At 31.7% G+C, this 14,043-nt stretch overlaps 1 protein-coding gene across 1 annotated transcript; it reads left to right on the top strand.

The window, feature by feature from the left end:
• The first annotated feature begins 11,149 nt into the window (after positions 1–11,149).
• On the top strand, positions 11,150–11,515 carry LOC139515476 (keratin-associated protein 6-1-like). The gene has a single exon (XM_071305048.1). It carries the CDS (start codon positions 11,150–11,152, stop codon positions 11,513–11,515), a length of 366 nt encoding a protein of 121 aa, XP_071161149.1.
• Positions 11,516–14,043: the final 2,528 nt, after the last annotated feature.

Genomic DNA, 14,043 nt, shown 5'->3' with positions numbered 1-14,043 from the left:
TATGGATGTTAAAAATGCCATACGTAGAGTTGGTTATAAAAGGCCCCAATATGAACTTGTGGCTCCAAGGTCTATGTGATGCTCACCTGATGTTTTTTTTTATGTACAATTGATACATGAAAAATGCAACCGTTATAATGTTTATTTAGCTTCAGAAGACTTGAAAAAGATTACATTTTTTTTAATTGTTAAAAATTGACTTTAAAGGACAATAACTCCTTAAGAGCCAGTCTGCCATAAAACCATGCAAAATCTCAAATTTCGTCCAAATTGGTAGTTATAACTGGGCAACATTATATATATTTCCAAAATCTTTGGGTATTTAGGAGTTAAGATACAACATTTTTTTTTTGTAAATTCACCCTATTTTTCATTTAACAGCCTTATTTGCATATTTGTGAATTATTAAAAAAAAAATGCAAAAAAAATCACCATATTTAGGTACTTTTTAAAGGTCTGGATAATTGATATATCTCTTAAATATAGCATTATCTTGTTATATTTTGCAAAGAACATTATAAAAAAAAAAGAAAAAATGCATTTTGACATTTTTTTTACCTTTTGGCAGGTTGCCAGAGAGGTTCGTGCAACAGATGTATTAGATAACTTGCATGCAGTACATGTACTCAGTAGGTGTTTTCTCTCAAGATCATATTTATTTTTTTCAACTTTTAGGATTTTTTTAAAGGTGCATATCAGTTCTCAGACAAGTAAAAAAATTAAGCCTGGCAAATATTGGGAAATTGGTAAAAAAATGCTCCCAAATATCTATAAAATGCACCAATTGTAATATTAATATTTTAACTAAAACTGACCAAAGTAGACTTATATTCCGCACAATAACTTTAGTTTAAGTGTATAGATCTTTATGATTTTTTTTCAGAAGGTTCAATACCACAAAAGGAAGGTTTGGATCGATTTTGGGGATGATGGTCCCAACCGTTTAGGAATTAAGGGCCCAGAAGGGGCCCAAAACAAGCATTTTATAGTTTAAGGATAATGACTTGTGTATAAGTATTTCAATTGCTCTGATATTGTATCACAATGTTTAAAACCACAGGTAGAAGGTTTGGATTCATTTAAATGGGTCATGGGTTCAAAGTTAGGAATTAAGGGCCAAAAAGGGGCCAAAAAAACAAGCATTTTTCTAGTTTCAAGACAATAACTTGTGTGTAATTGTATTGATCTCTCTCAAATTGTACCACAATGCTCCATATAACAAAGGGGAGGCTGTGATTTAGTTTTGGATTAATTGCCCAAAATATGTAGGAATAAGGGGTCAAAAAGGGCCAAAAAGAAGCATTTTTCTAGTTTTTAAAGAATAACTTGGGTTTTAGTATATGGATCTCTCTGTAATTGTACTACAAGGTTCTATACTTAAGGAAAGGATGGGATTGTGTTTAAGGGTTGTTCCTTAAAGGGGATATCAATAAATGGGGGGGGGGCCCGGGGGGTTGTGAAAAAAATTTTAAGGGATGTCTTTTTTTTTCAAAATTTTTCAAATTTCAAATTTTCAAAATTTTCAAGAAGAAATCTTCAATTGCACAGTATTGTACAATAGATTTGTTGATCTTTGACCACATTTATTATGTAACAAAAACCTTTATTTTGTCAAAAATGCAATCACAATCCAAATTCAGACAGCATCAAGCTTGAACATTGTGACCAACTTTAATTTGCCCCAACTGTTCAGGGTCCAACCACCGCGGTTGTATAAAGCTGCGCCCTACGGAGCACCTGATTTTCATATACTTTCATTTGATGACAGTCTTTTAAAAAGCTTGTTATATGAAACAGAGTTGTGAACATACTTGTACTTCAAAAAATCTTCCTCTTTGAAACTTTTGATTGGAATGCAACCAATTATAGGGGCAATAACTCATTGAGTGTCTAGATTCGAAATCTGTGTCTATTAGAGCGTATGTAAAAAAATTGGCCATTTTTTTCATCTACGAAAAAAGTTTATATGTGCATATATAATGTGCCATATAAAAGTTTTTGATTTATATCTCAGATTAAATAAAGATAAAACAAAGACATTTGAGGTGACCCTACTTCTTCAAAAATCGAAAGCTTTTCCAAAATTATCTTGAATGTTCCCCCTCCAAAGAACATCTCTTTCCTGTTTGTTGATACTTTGAGATTTTGATTTTAAGTCCCCTAACGGCTAACGTCTAAGTGGACTTAGGTTTGCACTGCGTTTGTCTGTCTGTCAGTCTGTCTATCTGTCATTTCGGCAAATCAAGACTTTGTGTGCTTGTAGATTTTGATTTGATATTTGGTTTATTGATTTATCATGACAAGTTACAGGTCGAATTCATTATTCACGCTTTAAGCTTTTCTCTTTGTTCAGTTGAAGCCCTTTCTCTAGAATTAAATTTTTGATGAAATACTTATTCATTAGAAGATTTCTGTTTCAACGGAAATAACTCATTTTTTTAAAGACAAAATGACATTTTGAATGTTTTTCCTTTTCTTTGGTATTTAGTGATTCAGGTTTGTTCCAGTCTGATATTTGTGTGCAGAGTTGTGGTCTTTGGACATAGGAAATTCACTTAGATAGTCAGAATTCAACAAGTTTTTTTTTGTTTTGCTTGAAGATTTTGTCTCGATTTTTTTATGTAGTTTACACCATGACAAATTATAGATCAAGTTAAAATGTTGTTCCATTACAATGAATTTGTAACGGGTTGGGGACTATGTAGTGTCATGTATTACTCACAGAATGCTTGTTTTTATCCAAAAAAGTTCTTATGCTGCAAAATTTTAATATTTAGTTAAAATAGATATTGATGACTTTATTATGTTAAATTTTTTCAGATCTATCAAACTTTTACTTTTTTTGCTAATACCTTCATCATGTTCATTCATTACTAAACACTTGTATTTAGAACATTTTGCACGGGTTTTTTTTACGGTAGACCACCATAATATTACATGTATATAAACAGTAAAATCTTACCATTTAATGACAATATTAAAAAGAAGATGTGGCATGATTGCCAATGAGACAACTGTCCACAAGAGACCAAAATGACACAGACATTAACAACTAAAGGTCACCGTACAGCTTTAAACAATGAGCGAAGCCCATATCGCATAGTCAGCTATAAAAGGCCCCGATAAGACAATGTAAAACAATTCAAATGAAAAAACTAAAGGCCTTATGTATATAAAAAATGAATGAAAACAAATATGTTACACATAAACAAACGACTACCACTGAATTACAGGCTCCTGACTTGGGACAGGCACATACATAAATAATGTAGCGGGGTTACACATGTTAGCGGGGGATCCCAACCCTCCCCCTAACCTAGGACAGTGGTATAACAGTAAAACATAAGAACGAATTATAAAAATCAGTTGAAAAAGGCTTAACTCATCAGATGGACAAAAATGCAAGTGGACGTGGCCGGGTAATTGTATGTCTGCTCAACAGTTTAACCATTTATCTGTGTATATTTGTTTTTATACAACCGCAAAAAATGAAAAATTTTGGTCGTATATTGGTATGACGTTGCCGTTGACATCGTCTTCGTCATCCAAAGATATTTGGTTTTCGCACTATAACTTTAGTATAAGTAAATAGAAATCTATGAAATTTAAACACAAGGTTTATGACCATATAAGAAAGGTTGGGATTGATTTTGGGAGTTTTGGTCCCAACATTAGGGACCAAAAAGGTCCAAAATTAAACTGTTTGATTTCATAAAAAAATGAATTATTGGGGTTCTTTGATATGCCAAATCTAACAGTGAATTTATATTCTTAATTTTTGGTCCTGTTTTCAAATTGGTTTACATTAAGGTCCAAAGGATCCAAAATAAAACTTATTTTGATTTTAACAAAAATTTAATTCTTGGGGTTCTTTGATAATGCTGAATCTAAAAATGTTCTAAGATTTTTTATTATGGGCCCAGTTTTCAAGTTGGTTCAAATCGGGTTCCAAAATTAACTTTGTTTGATTTCAACAAAATTGAATAAATGGGGTTCTTCAATATGTTGAATCTAACCATGTATTTAGATTTTTAATATTTGGGCCCGGTTATCAAATTGGTCCACATTGAAGTCTAATGGGGTCTAAAATTGAACATTATTTGATTGCATCAAAAATTGAATTCTTGGGGTTCTATGATATGCTGAATCTAACCATGTATTTAGATTTTGGATATTGGACCATAATAGGTAAATGTCAAATTAAATTTTTTAAAGTTTTTAAGTTTAAGTTCTTAGACCACACTCATTCTGTTGTGTCAACTATTTAATCACAATCCAAATTCAGAGCTATATCAAGCTTAAATGTTGTGTCTATACTTTGCCCCAACTGTTCAGGGTTCGACCTCTGCGGTCGTATAAAGCTGCACCCTGCGGAGTATCTGGTTGTTACATGTGGTTATGAAATAAATTTTATTGCAATTTGAAATATTTGTGTTTGTCTCAGCTGGTAGTAATAGGTCATCTGTATTTTACATGTCTTATTCCCAAAGCCTCAAATTGCTAGAGATTACATTCTAGTAGGAAACTTAACATTACTGTTATGTCCACTGTTCTCCCAGAATTGACATAGGGATAACGAACTGGTTCATGTCAGCGTCACAAAATTTCAGTTCCAGTTTTATCAGGAACTACTAGGAGTAGTCTCTTTATATTTGACATAAAGCTTTATCACAATATACAAAATATAGCACTTTTCTAGGTAAGAGGCACAATTCTATGAAATTCACAAAACTATTAAATCTTCCTCTTTTCTGGAAATAGATAACATGGATGTACATGTACAAGGCTGTGCAGTTTGTACAATTTTGTCTACATTTTCATACTAATTTAGAAAAGAAAATACCCCGATTTCATCTGAAGGAGACGTGCTTAGAATTTTTAGTACTTTTATGATAGTATTTTTGTCTAACTTGCAAGGGGTTGCATTCATGTTGAGTCTCTATCTCTTATATGTTAAACAGTTTTATGAATCATTATCAAATACAACATGTTTTAAAAATTTAAGACTGAACTCAATTGTGGCCACTTTGAATTTAGACAAAAAAGCGTCTAAAAACTAGACTATTATAAAATGCTAAAATTGTGAGGAACTCATGATGATATTACCTGATGAGTGTGCATAGTATTGTAAATAAAACAGCCCATTTTAAGTTACTAAAGTAATTTACTTTTGAATAAGTTAAGATTTTAAACATATGGTAAAAATGCTCAGTTTAGGGGCAAAAAATGCAAAAAAGCGGTTTTCCCGGGTTTACTCCTTTAGTATATTTTATAATTTAAACTAAGTTAAACTTGGTTTATTCAATTAATATAACCAGTAAACATTAGTTCAGTCATTATTTTTCTTATAGTTTGACTATTACATACTTTTAAAAAGTTTCTAATGAAACAGATAAAAAAATCAAAAAATCGGCAAAATGGCCATCACGCCTATCTTTAATTATTATTTTCTCGTAAGAAGGTATCATTTGCCGAGCACCATTTTCTTGCATTTTGTAGATAAATATATAAGCTTCATGAAATATTACATTTTATTGAAAATAAAACATGATCTTACAAGATTCAAGCCTTTAAAAATATACAAATTTTGCTGAATCGGCACTTTTTCAAAACCATGCAATTTCAACCTGTTAGTAGGGGTATTCAGAGATCTCACAACTTTTTGAATTATCATAATTTCCTTTCATTTTAAGTTGTTATTTAAGATATTTGTTATCATTAAGCTGTATTTTTTCTATAAAACAAAAAAAAATCAGGTCAAAATACCCTAAAATAGGCTTGAAATGGCCATTTGTCAGTACAGAAATAGACAATTATCGAATGTTCGGCATACACAAATAATGGCTCAATATTTTTTCAAAATATTTTGCACAAATAGTTATTACATATAAGGTATCTAAAATACAAAATATCAATCTGATTGGAATATTTTGGATTTGGACCATTTTGCATGGTTTTATCACAGACTGGCTCTTAAGAACCATTTTGGTCATTTGACTTATTTGTAGATATTACTTTGTTGAACATTATTTATGTTTACAGTTTATCTCTATCTATAATAATTTTCAAGATAACAACTAAAAACTGCAGAATTTCCTTACCATTACAAATTCGGGTGGGGGGGGGGGGGGGTGGCAACCCAAAAACAGGTCGTCTGATACGTCTGAAAGTATCAGGGCAGATAGATCTTGATCTGATGAACAATTTTGACCCTGTCAGATTTGTTTCCAATGCTGTGGCTTTTGAGATATATGCCAAAAATTTTACCCCAATGTTCTTATTTTAGCAATGGCGGCCATCTTCATAGGCGGGTCATTTTAAAAACTAGAAACCCAAATGATGATTCTGGACAACTTTGGTTGAGTTTGGCCCAGTAGTTCCAGAGGAGAAGATTTTTGTCAAAGTTAACAGACAGACGACGGACGCAAAGTAATGAAAAAAAAAAAACTCGCTTGGCTCTATGGGAAAATGTGAAATAATTCAAACGTTAAAAACTTACGGCATAATTTATAACGATAAATTGTACGAAATGCAAATAAAAAAGACAAGAACAACCAACAACCAACAACCACTCAGTGACATTTTCTGACTTTTGACTATTTTTAAATAATATGGCCGTTTTAAAAATGTATGCGAGCAATCTATCATCTCCTTCAGCATGACCAGTGGTGTAACAGCACCAGATCCGACCTAACGGTAAACATTAGTTGCAAATTGCTTAATTTAATAGTCGGTACAACACAACTTACATGAAAACAAAAAGTAAAATCACAAAAATACTGAATTCCGAGAAAAATTCAAAACGAAAAGTCCCTAATCAAATGGAAAAATGATAAACACATCAAACGAATACACAACAACTGTCTGGCACAAGCATTTTCAAATGTAGAAAATTGTGGATTAAACCTGGACTTGTAACACTAAACCTCTCACTTGTACGACAGCCGCATCACATTTTATGATATTGACAACGATGCGTGAACAAGACAAACAGTCACAATAGATACAAATGTCACAAATAGGGGTAAATAGTCAAATTCGGTAGGTCACATTCGTGAAAATGGAACGGGATTGTAGTAACGACATTAGGAACATATCCGTTATCATCTTTATTACAGATATTCCATAACGGTATACCAATTCGTGATGGTGTCCATAAAATGAACAAAGTAATGATTTCAACTTTACCATTTTGAACTTTTAGTTTGAAATTGAAAAGGTCACAAATGGGAAGCTGAAATCGTCTGTTTTGTCGTAAATTTTTGTTTTAATCGACCCCCATAGTCAATTTCTATATATAAATCCTAATCAAATGGCAAAATAAAAAGCTCAAACACATCAATTGATGGTATAACTGTCATATTGCTGACTTTGTACAGGCATTTTCGTATGTAGAAAATGATGGATTGAACCGGGTTTTATAGCGCTTAACCTCTCACTTGTATGACTGTTGTATCGAAATTCCATAATATTTACAACGATGCGTGAACAAAACAGACATAAAAGGTAAAATGGCCAAAATAGTGGTACAGCAGTCATCATGGTGTCACAATCTCAATTAGAACAATAACAAAACAAATATTTGACAAAGAAGCACAAAAAGCATCTATCAAATTTAGCAACCACATCCATTGCTTACTTATATATGTATTTTAAAGCAAACCATTTAGAACTGAAATATTTGAAGTCCTGTGACTGCATTCGCATCAATTCTAGTGTAAAGTCGCTTGTTTTACGACAGAATGTAAACGTTACACAGGAAGAAATATAAAATGATTTCATTGTTCAAAGTAATTTCAAAAATATGATATTACATGTACATGGGGAATGGTGGTATACCGGTTTAAAAATGAAATTTTTGTGAGAACTTATTTCAGAAATAGACCGAGACACAACGCATCGATATACGAGTGTCTTATGAATTATCTTAAAGAAAAGGATCTTTCGAATTTATAAACCAGATTACCGTAAAAATTAAAATTTATATCCCGTCATTGATACGAATTCTACAGCTATAGTCAAAATTCCAAGCGAAATATTTGTATGCATGAAAAAAATAAGTAAAAGTTTATAATGTAGTAACGACATCCATAACTAAATAATTTATCAGTTATACATACATAACGCAACTGTACAGATGCAACAATACGTTCCTACGTAATATTTTGACTTTGGTTAGCCAGTGAAATCATTGTACTAAAATAGAACAATAGTTTTGAAATACTGACAAAGTAGTGAATAATTGAATCCGAATGTGTACCACTATATATATAATTCGTCTAAACATCAGCCCAACAATGTTTGATTTGTAAATTTGCAAACGTATCAATCTATCAAAGATTCCGGTGTGAAAAAAATGTAAAACAATTAATATGAGAAAAGATTGTTTCATTTTTTCCCACTTCCATCTAGAAATGGATAATAATCAAAACAACACTTTATGAAGATGGTTTTAATGTTTCTAATTGAGGTAGCTTTCCATTATCGCGCAGCACTTTACACCATACAGTAATAATAATAGTATATAGCAGTCAAAGATATTAAATTTTGTTGGTTGGCGTTTCAAAATATTTTTCAGTCTAAAAGGTTTCCTTGCTTTATTTGTATAATTTGTCTCTTGTGTCATTTAAAATACATGTGATGCAAATTGGCATGCCTTCTGATCGTGATAATCAACACCTATTTTATTGATCAATTACTAATTGCCAAAACCTTTTCATTTTTGTCAGTCCCCTATAAAAACCAAGGATTTTACAACATATGCAGTTAAATAAAATATATTTCTTTTTTAATACAAAGCAATATTCGAATCATAAAGAGTTGGGAACCATTGTATCGAAGTACAATGTATACACATAAATCACGAAATAAATTGAACGCCATACAACTTTGTATGTAAAAAAGAAAATATGGTTGAGTAGACTTAAACATTGTAAAGAAAAAATTGAAAATATACACTGGAGCAAGGAACCAATCAAAAGTCTAGGTGTTTACTTTGGATTAAATAAAAGTGAATGTGACAAATTAAATATTGAAAAAACAATGAAACAGTAAAAAAAATTAATACTTGGTTGGGAAAAAAAAATATTTAACAATGATAGGTCGAATAACAGTTGTTAAGTCGCTTATTTTACCTAATCTTACTTTTTTAGCTTCGGTTGTTTCAATACCCCAAATGTACATAAAAGATTTAAAAAAGCTCATATACAATTTTATATGGAATAATAAACAAGAAAAAGTAAAACGTTCAACACTTACCAAAGATTACACAAATGGAGGTCTAAAAATGACAGACATTGATTACTTTTTGAATGCATTACAAATTTCATGGGTTAAACGATTAACCGCAAAAGAATTTGCTAATTGGAAAGTCATTCCAACATATTATTTCAATAAATTTGGTAAAAACAACCTTATATTTCATATGATGCCTGACAACATAAAATCATTACCTAATTTAAGTAATATACTACCCTCATTTTACTTGAACATGTTAAAGAGCTGGAACGAAGCAAATAATACACTAACAAGTAATAAGTTTAAAAAAAAAAACCGACTAAAATGGTCAACATCATAAATATCGGCTTAAACGCAATGGTGATCTTTTCTATTCACAATGATGACTTTTATTAATGATTCAAAAATCCCAAAGTATTCTAAAGCTTTGAACGTGTGCGCATTTGAGTGTTTTTGGTGAACCAAATATGTTATCTAACTTTATGAGCCCCACATCAGTAATGAAAGACGTGGTCTAACGCTTTTCAAAACAGCTGTTTGTAATAAACTCATCATAGATACCAGGACTAAGTTTTGTTTATACGCCAGACAGCGCGTTTCGTCTACAAAAGACTCATCAGTGACGCTCGAGTCTAAAAAAAGTTGAAGAGCATTGAGGATCCAAAATTCCAAAATGTTGTGCCAAATACGGCAAGGAAATCTATGCCTGGAATAAGAAAATTCTTAGTTTTTCGAAAAATTTAAACTTTTGTTAACAGGAAATTTATAAAAAAAAAAAATTACCACATTATTGATATTCATGTCAACACCGAAGTGTTGACTACTGGGCTGGTGATACCCTCGGGGACGAAACGTCCACCAGCAGTGGCATCGACCTAGTGGTGTAAATATTTATCAAAGGTACCAGGATTATAATTTAGTACGCCAGACGCGCGTTTCGTCTACATAAGACTCATCAGTGACGCTCATATCAAAATATTTATAAAGCCAAACAATTACAAAGTTGAAAGCATTGAGGATCCAAAATTCAAAAAAGTTGTGCCAAATACGGCTAAGGAAATCTATGCCTGGAATAAAAAAATCCTTAGTTTTTCGAAAAATTTAAACTTTTGTTAACAGGAAATTTATAAAAAAAAATGACCACATTATTGATATTCATGTCAACACCGAAGTGTTGACTACTGGGCTGGTGATACCCTCGGGGACGAAACGTCCACCAGCAGTGGCATCGACCCAGTGGTGTAAATAGTTATCAAAGGTACCAGGATTATAATTTAGTACGCCAGACGCGCGTTTCGTCTACATAAGACTCATCAGTGACGCTCATATCAAAATATTTATAAAGCCAAACAATAACAAAGTTAAAGAGCATTGAGGATCCAAAATTCCAAAAAGTTGTGCCAAATACGGCTAAGAAAATCTATGCCTGGAATAAGAAACTAAACTTGTTTGAAAGGCCATTTAACATTTCTTAAAACAAGAAAAATATTCCTCGAATTTTATTGTTCTACGGTACACAAAACTGAAACATCGAGTCTCCGAGCATACAAAAATCCAAACTACAGGAACGTCTTCTTTTTAATATTAGAGGTATAAGGTGTAGGGCAAATATTCCTTTTAAAGGTTTCTCTCGCAAGGTGACAATCTTTTAGTGCTCAAATCCTATTTGAAATTGAATATTATAGTCTAAATCAAATGCTATAAATAAATACCTTTTGATAATTTATCATTAATCCATAAGTTCAAAATGTTAATCAGTAGAATGAGCAGAACACGCATTGGCAAGTTAAACAATTACATAATTAATGTGCATAACAGTTTCTATAATGGTAGTGTTCTATGTCCAGAGAAAATATCATAGTTTTCTGCTGTGTATATTTTACTTTCATTTGTCATCATATTTCAGCTAAAAATGAAGCTCACCATTGCTCTAGTTGCACTATTGTCAGCCGTGTGCATTAATGCACATGCTCCATGTTATGGTAAGGACTGTGGATATAGAAACAATGGCTATGATGTCGGACATGTCGGATATGGTTTAGGATATGGCGGCGTTGGATTAGGATATGGCGGCGTTGGATTAGGATATGGGAGCGTTGGTTTAGGATATGGCGGGTATGGTATAGGACATGGAGGAGTTGGATTAGGATATGGTGGTGTTGGATTAAGATATGGCGGGATTGGATTAGGATATGGTGGAGTTGGTGGATTAAATTTAGGATATATCGGAGGATATGGTGGATTAGGTTTGGGATATGGTGGTGATTACGTTGGATAAGGTGGCAGATCTAATGTGGGTGGCAGATATCATGCACAGAAAGGAGCTTATTAAAGATATCTCCCCTCTTAATGATTAAATGGACATGACATTGCATTACGATCCACGCATTTATTTCTGTATATATACTGCAATAAAGTTATAGAAGAGGGACGAAAGATACCAGAGGTACAGTCAAACTCCTATATCGAAAATAAACTGACAACGCCATGGCTAAAAATGAAAAAGACAAACAGACAAACAATAGTACACATGACACAACATAGAAACCTAAAGAATAAGCAACAAGAACCCCGTGTTAATTAGCTTGCAGATGCCTTTTTTGTTTTCTATAATATATGAAATTGCGTTTTGCTGTATTAAATTTATATTATTTCATTTTTTATCTGCATATAATAAAGCAATCATACCTAGACACAAGTGAATTGTGCTGATGCAACCATCTACTAGTATTGGATCGGTTTAAGTTTGGTAGTCTGGATAATGTTTGCCATTATTTTTATATTTTTGTTTGTCTGATTGACAACACATTCAAAGATTGCATATACATGATGAATATAAATTGTTTTATAAGCAAATATAACAACTATTAACGCAACAACACAAATGAAATCTAGAAGCAGTTTGATACTGAGATAGATACAGTCGAACTCAAACACATGGTTTGATGCTTTCTAGTCGTAATATTTGATCACATTTGTTTGTTTTCTATAAAGTTTTAATCGTTACTCCAAATATAGCTCACAACTTAGTTTCTTTTGTTGTTGTTGTATTTGCTGATTCCAGGAGGAAGCACACAAAGAGGTTTGCTCAATAACGAAAAAAAAGGATTGAACACAGAAGGCCATGTTTTGTCAACATGTGAAAGTAATATAATACTTCCATGGATAAATCAAGGAATGTCTTGATAAAAAAAGACGACTATTAAATACATACAGATAACAGTTTATTTAGAAAAACTAAATCATAAACATACATGGAATACAATACATCTAACATTTTTGAAGATATTGTATACTTATAAAGAAAGAAACAGCATACTATTTCTGTTTATATACGTTATGAATAATTTTTTTTTAGAAATTCGTCAAATTCTGGGGTAGTAACTATTTCAGATGAGAATGACGATTGATTGATTGTTGAATGCTTTACGCCGCATCAGCACAAATTAGACTATATCGCTGCGAGAAGAATAACGAACATTATTAATTTTTAAACAGTACTATTGGGGAAATTTTTTTTTCTAATGCATTACTGGTCTTAAAGATGGTAAAGCTTGTGGTGATGACTTCATTATTAATGAATATATCAAGAATAGCACCTAGATTTTTATGATAATCTACAAAAAGCGATTTAATGTTGTATCAAGGTGTATTTGGTATTAGAAAAGTGTCTGATCTTTGGCAAATTGGTAATGTCATATATACCTAATAAAAAAATTAAAGGTGATCAGTCAGAAGCGTTAAAATGAATTGAAGTTAATTTGTAAGACAACAATCTTTACAATGATGTCTTTTGGGACAGTGAATATAGGAGAGGAGAAAAATAGTCTGCTTGCATATAAAGCATTAAGGATGTTTGCTCCTCTACTTTTTGAATTTTTACCAGATTTTCGGAATCCTCTGGTTTTATCCATGTATTAACATTAAAATATTTTGCCCACTAACCCCTACTTTTCTTTTCATATTTCTATTACGTATTATTTAAAAAGCCATATTTCAAAATCTTATGATATCCTTGTTATTTTTTCATAGTTTTTTAAACAAAAAAGGTGTCAATGTTAAGTGAAAGAAAAATCTAGAGAGAATTATTTCCCGCCAAATTTTCAACGGCTTATTTCTCGAAAACAAGCACACGGACCCTCCATTTTCTTCTGCTTTTTTAGTTTCTTTATTAATATTATCAATTCATAATAGTCTTTTAAAAAGCTTGTTATTTTTTAACAGAGTAGCGAACATCCTTAAGTATAATGAACAAAAAAGAAAGAAAAAAGAAAATGGCCTAAAACATAGAAAAAAAAATACAGAGATATTTTCTCCCAATCTAGACCCTTTAGTTGAAGACTTTGTCACGTGACTTTCATTATTCTTTAGCATGCTTTTTATCTGTTTTTTTATTTACCGCTTCAAGTTTTTATTAATTGTTTTAATCGTACAAAATAACCAAAATATCAAAAGCCCAGTAGTCAGCACTTCGGTTTTGACACGAATATCAATTATATGGTCAATTGAAGAAAAATTCCTGTATACAAAACTTTGAATTTTTCGAAAAACTAAGGATTTTTTTTTATCCCAGGCATAGATTACCTTAGCCGTATTTGGCACAACTTTTTGGAATTTTGGGTCCTCAATACTCTTCAACTGCAAACTCCTTTTTTATTATTTGAAACTATTCATAAATAGAGGCATCAGCATTGTATTTATATTTAAATCAAATTATGAAATACTTTGGAAATTGATTTATAAGTAAGAAATTCAGCCAATATCTCTCTAGGTTTTACATATCGAGCAGGGATCGATCACTCTAAG

Source organism: Mytilus edulis, chromosome 3 (assembly GCF_963676685.1).
Source record: "Mytilus edulis chromosome 3, xbMytEdul2.2, whole genome shotgun sequence".
In the NCBI taxonomy this organism is placed as follows: Eukaryota; Metazoa; Mollusca; class Bivalvia; order Mytilida; family Mytilidae; genus Mytilus; species Mytilus edulis.
Note: the sequence above shows the minus strand (reverse complement) of the source record. Positions and strands in the feature narration are given on the sequence as shown.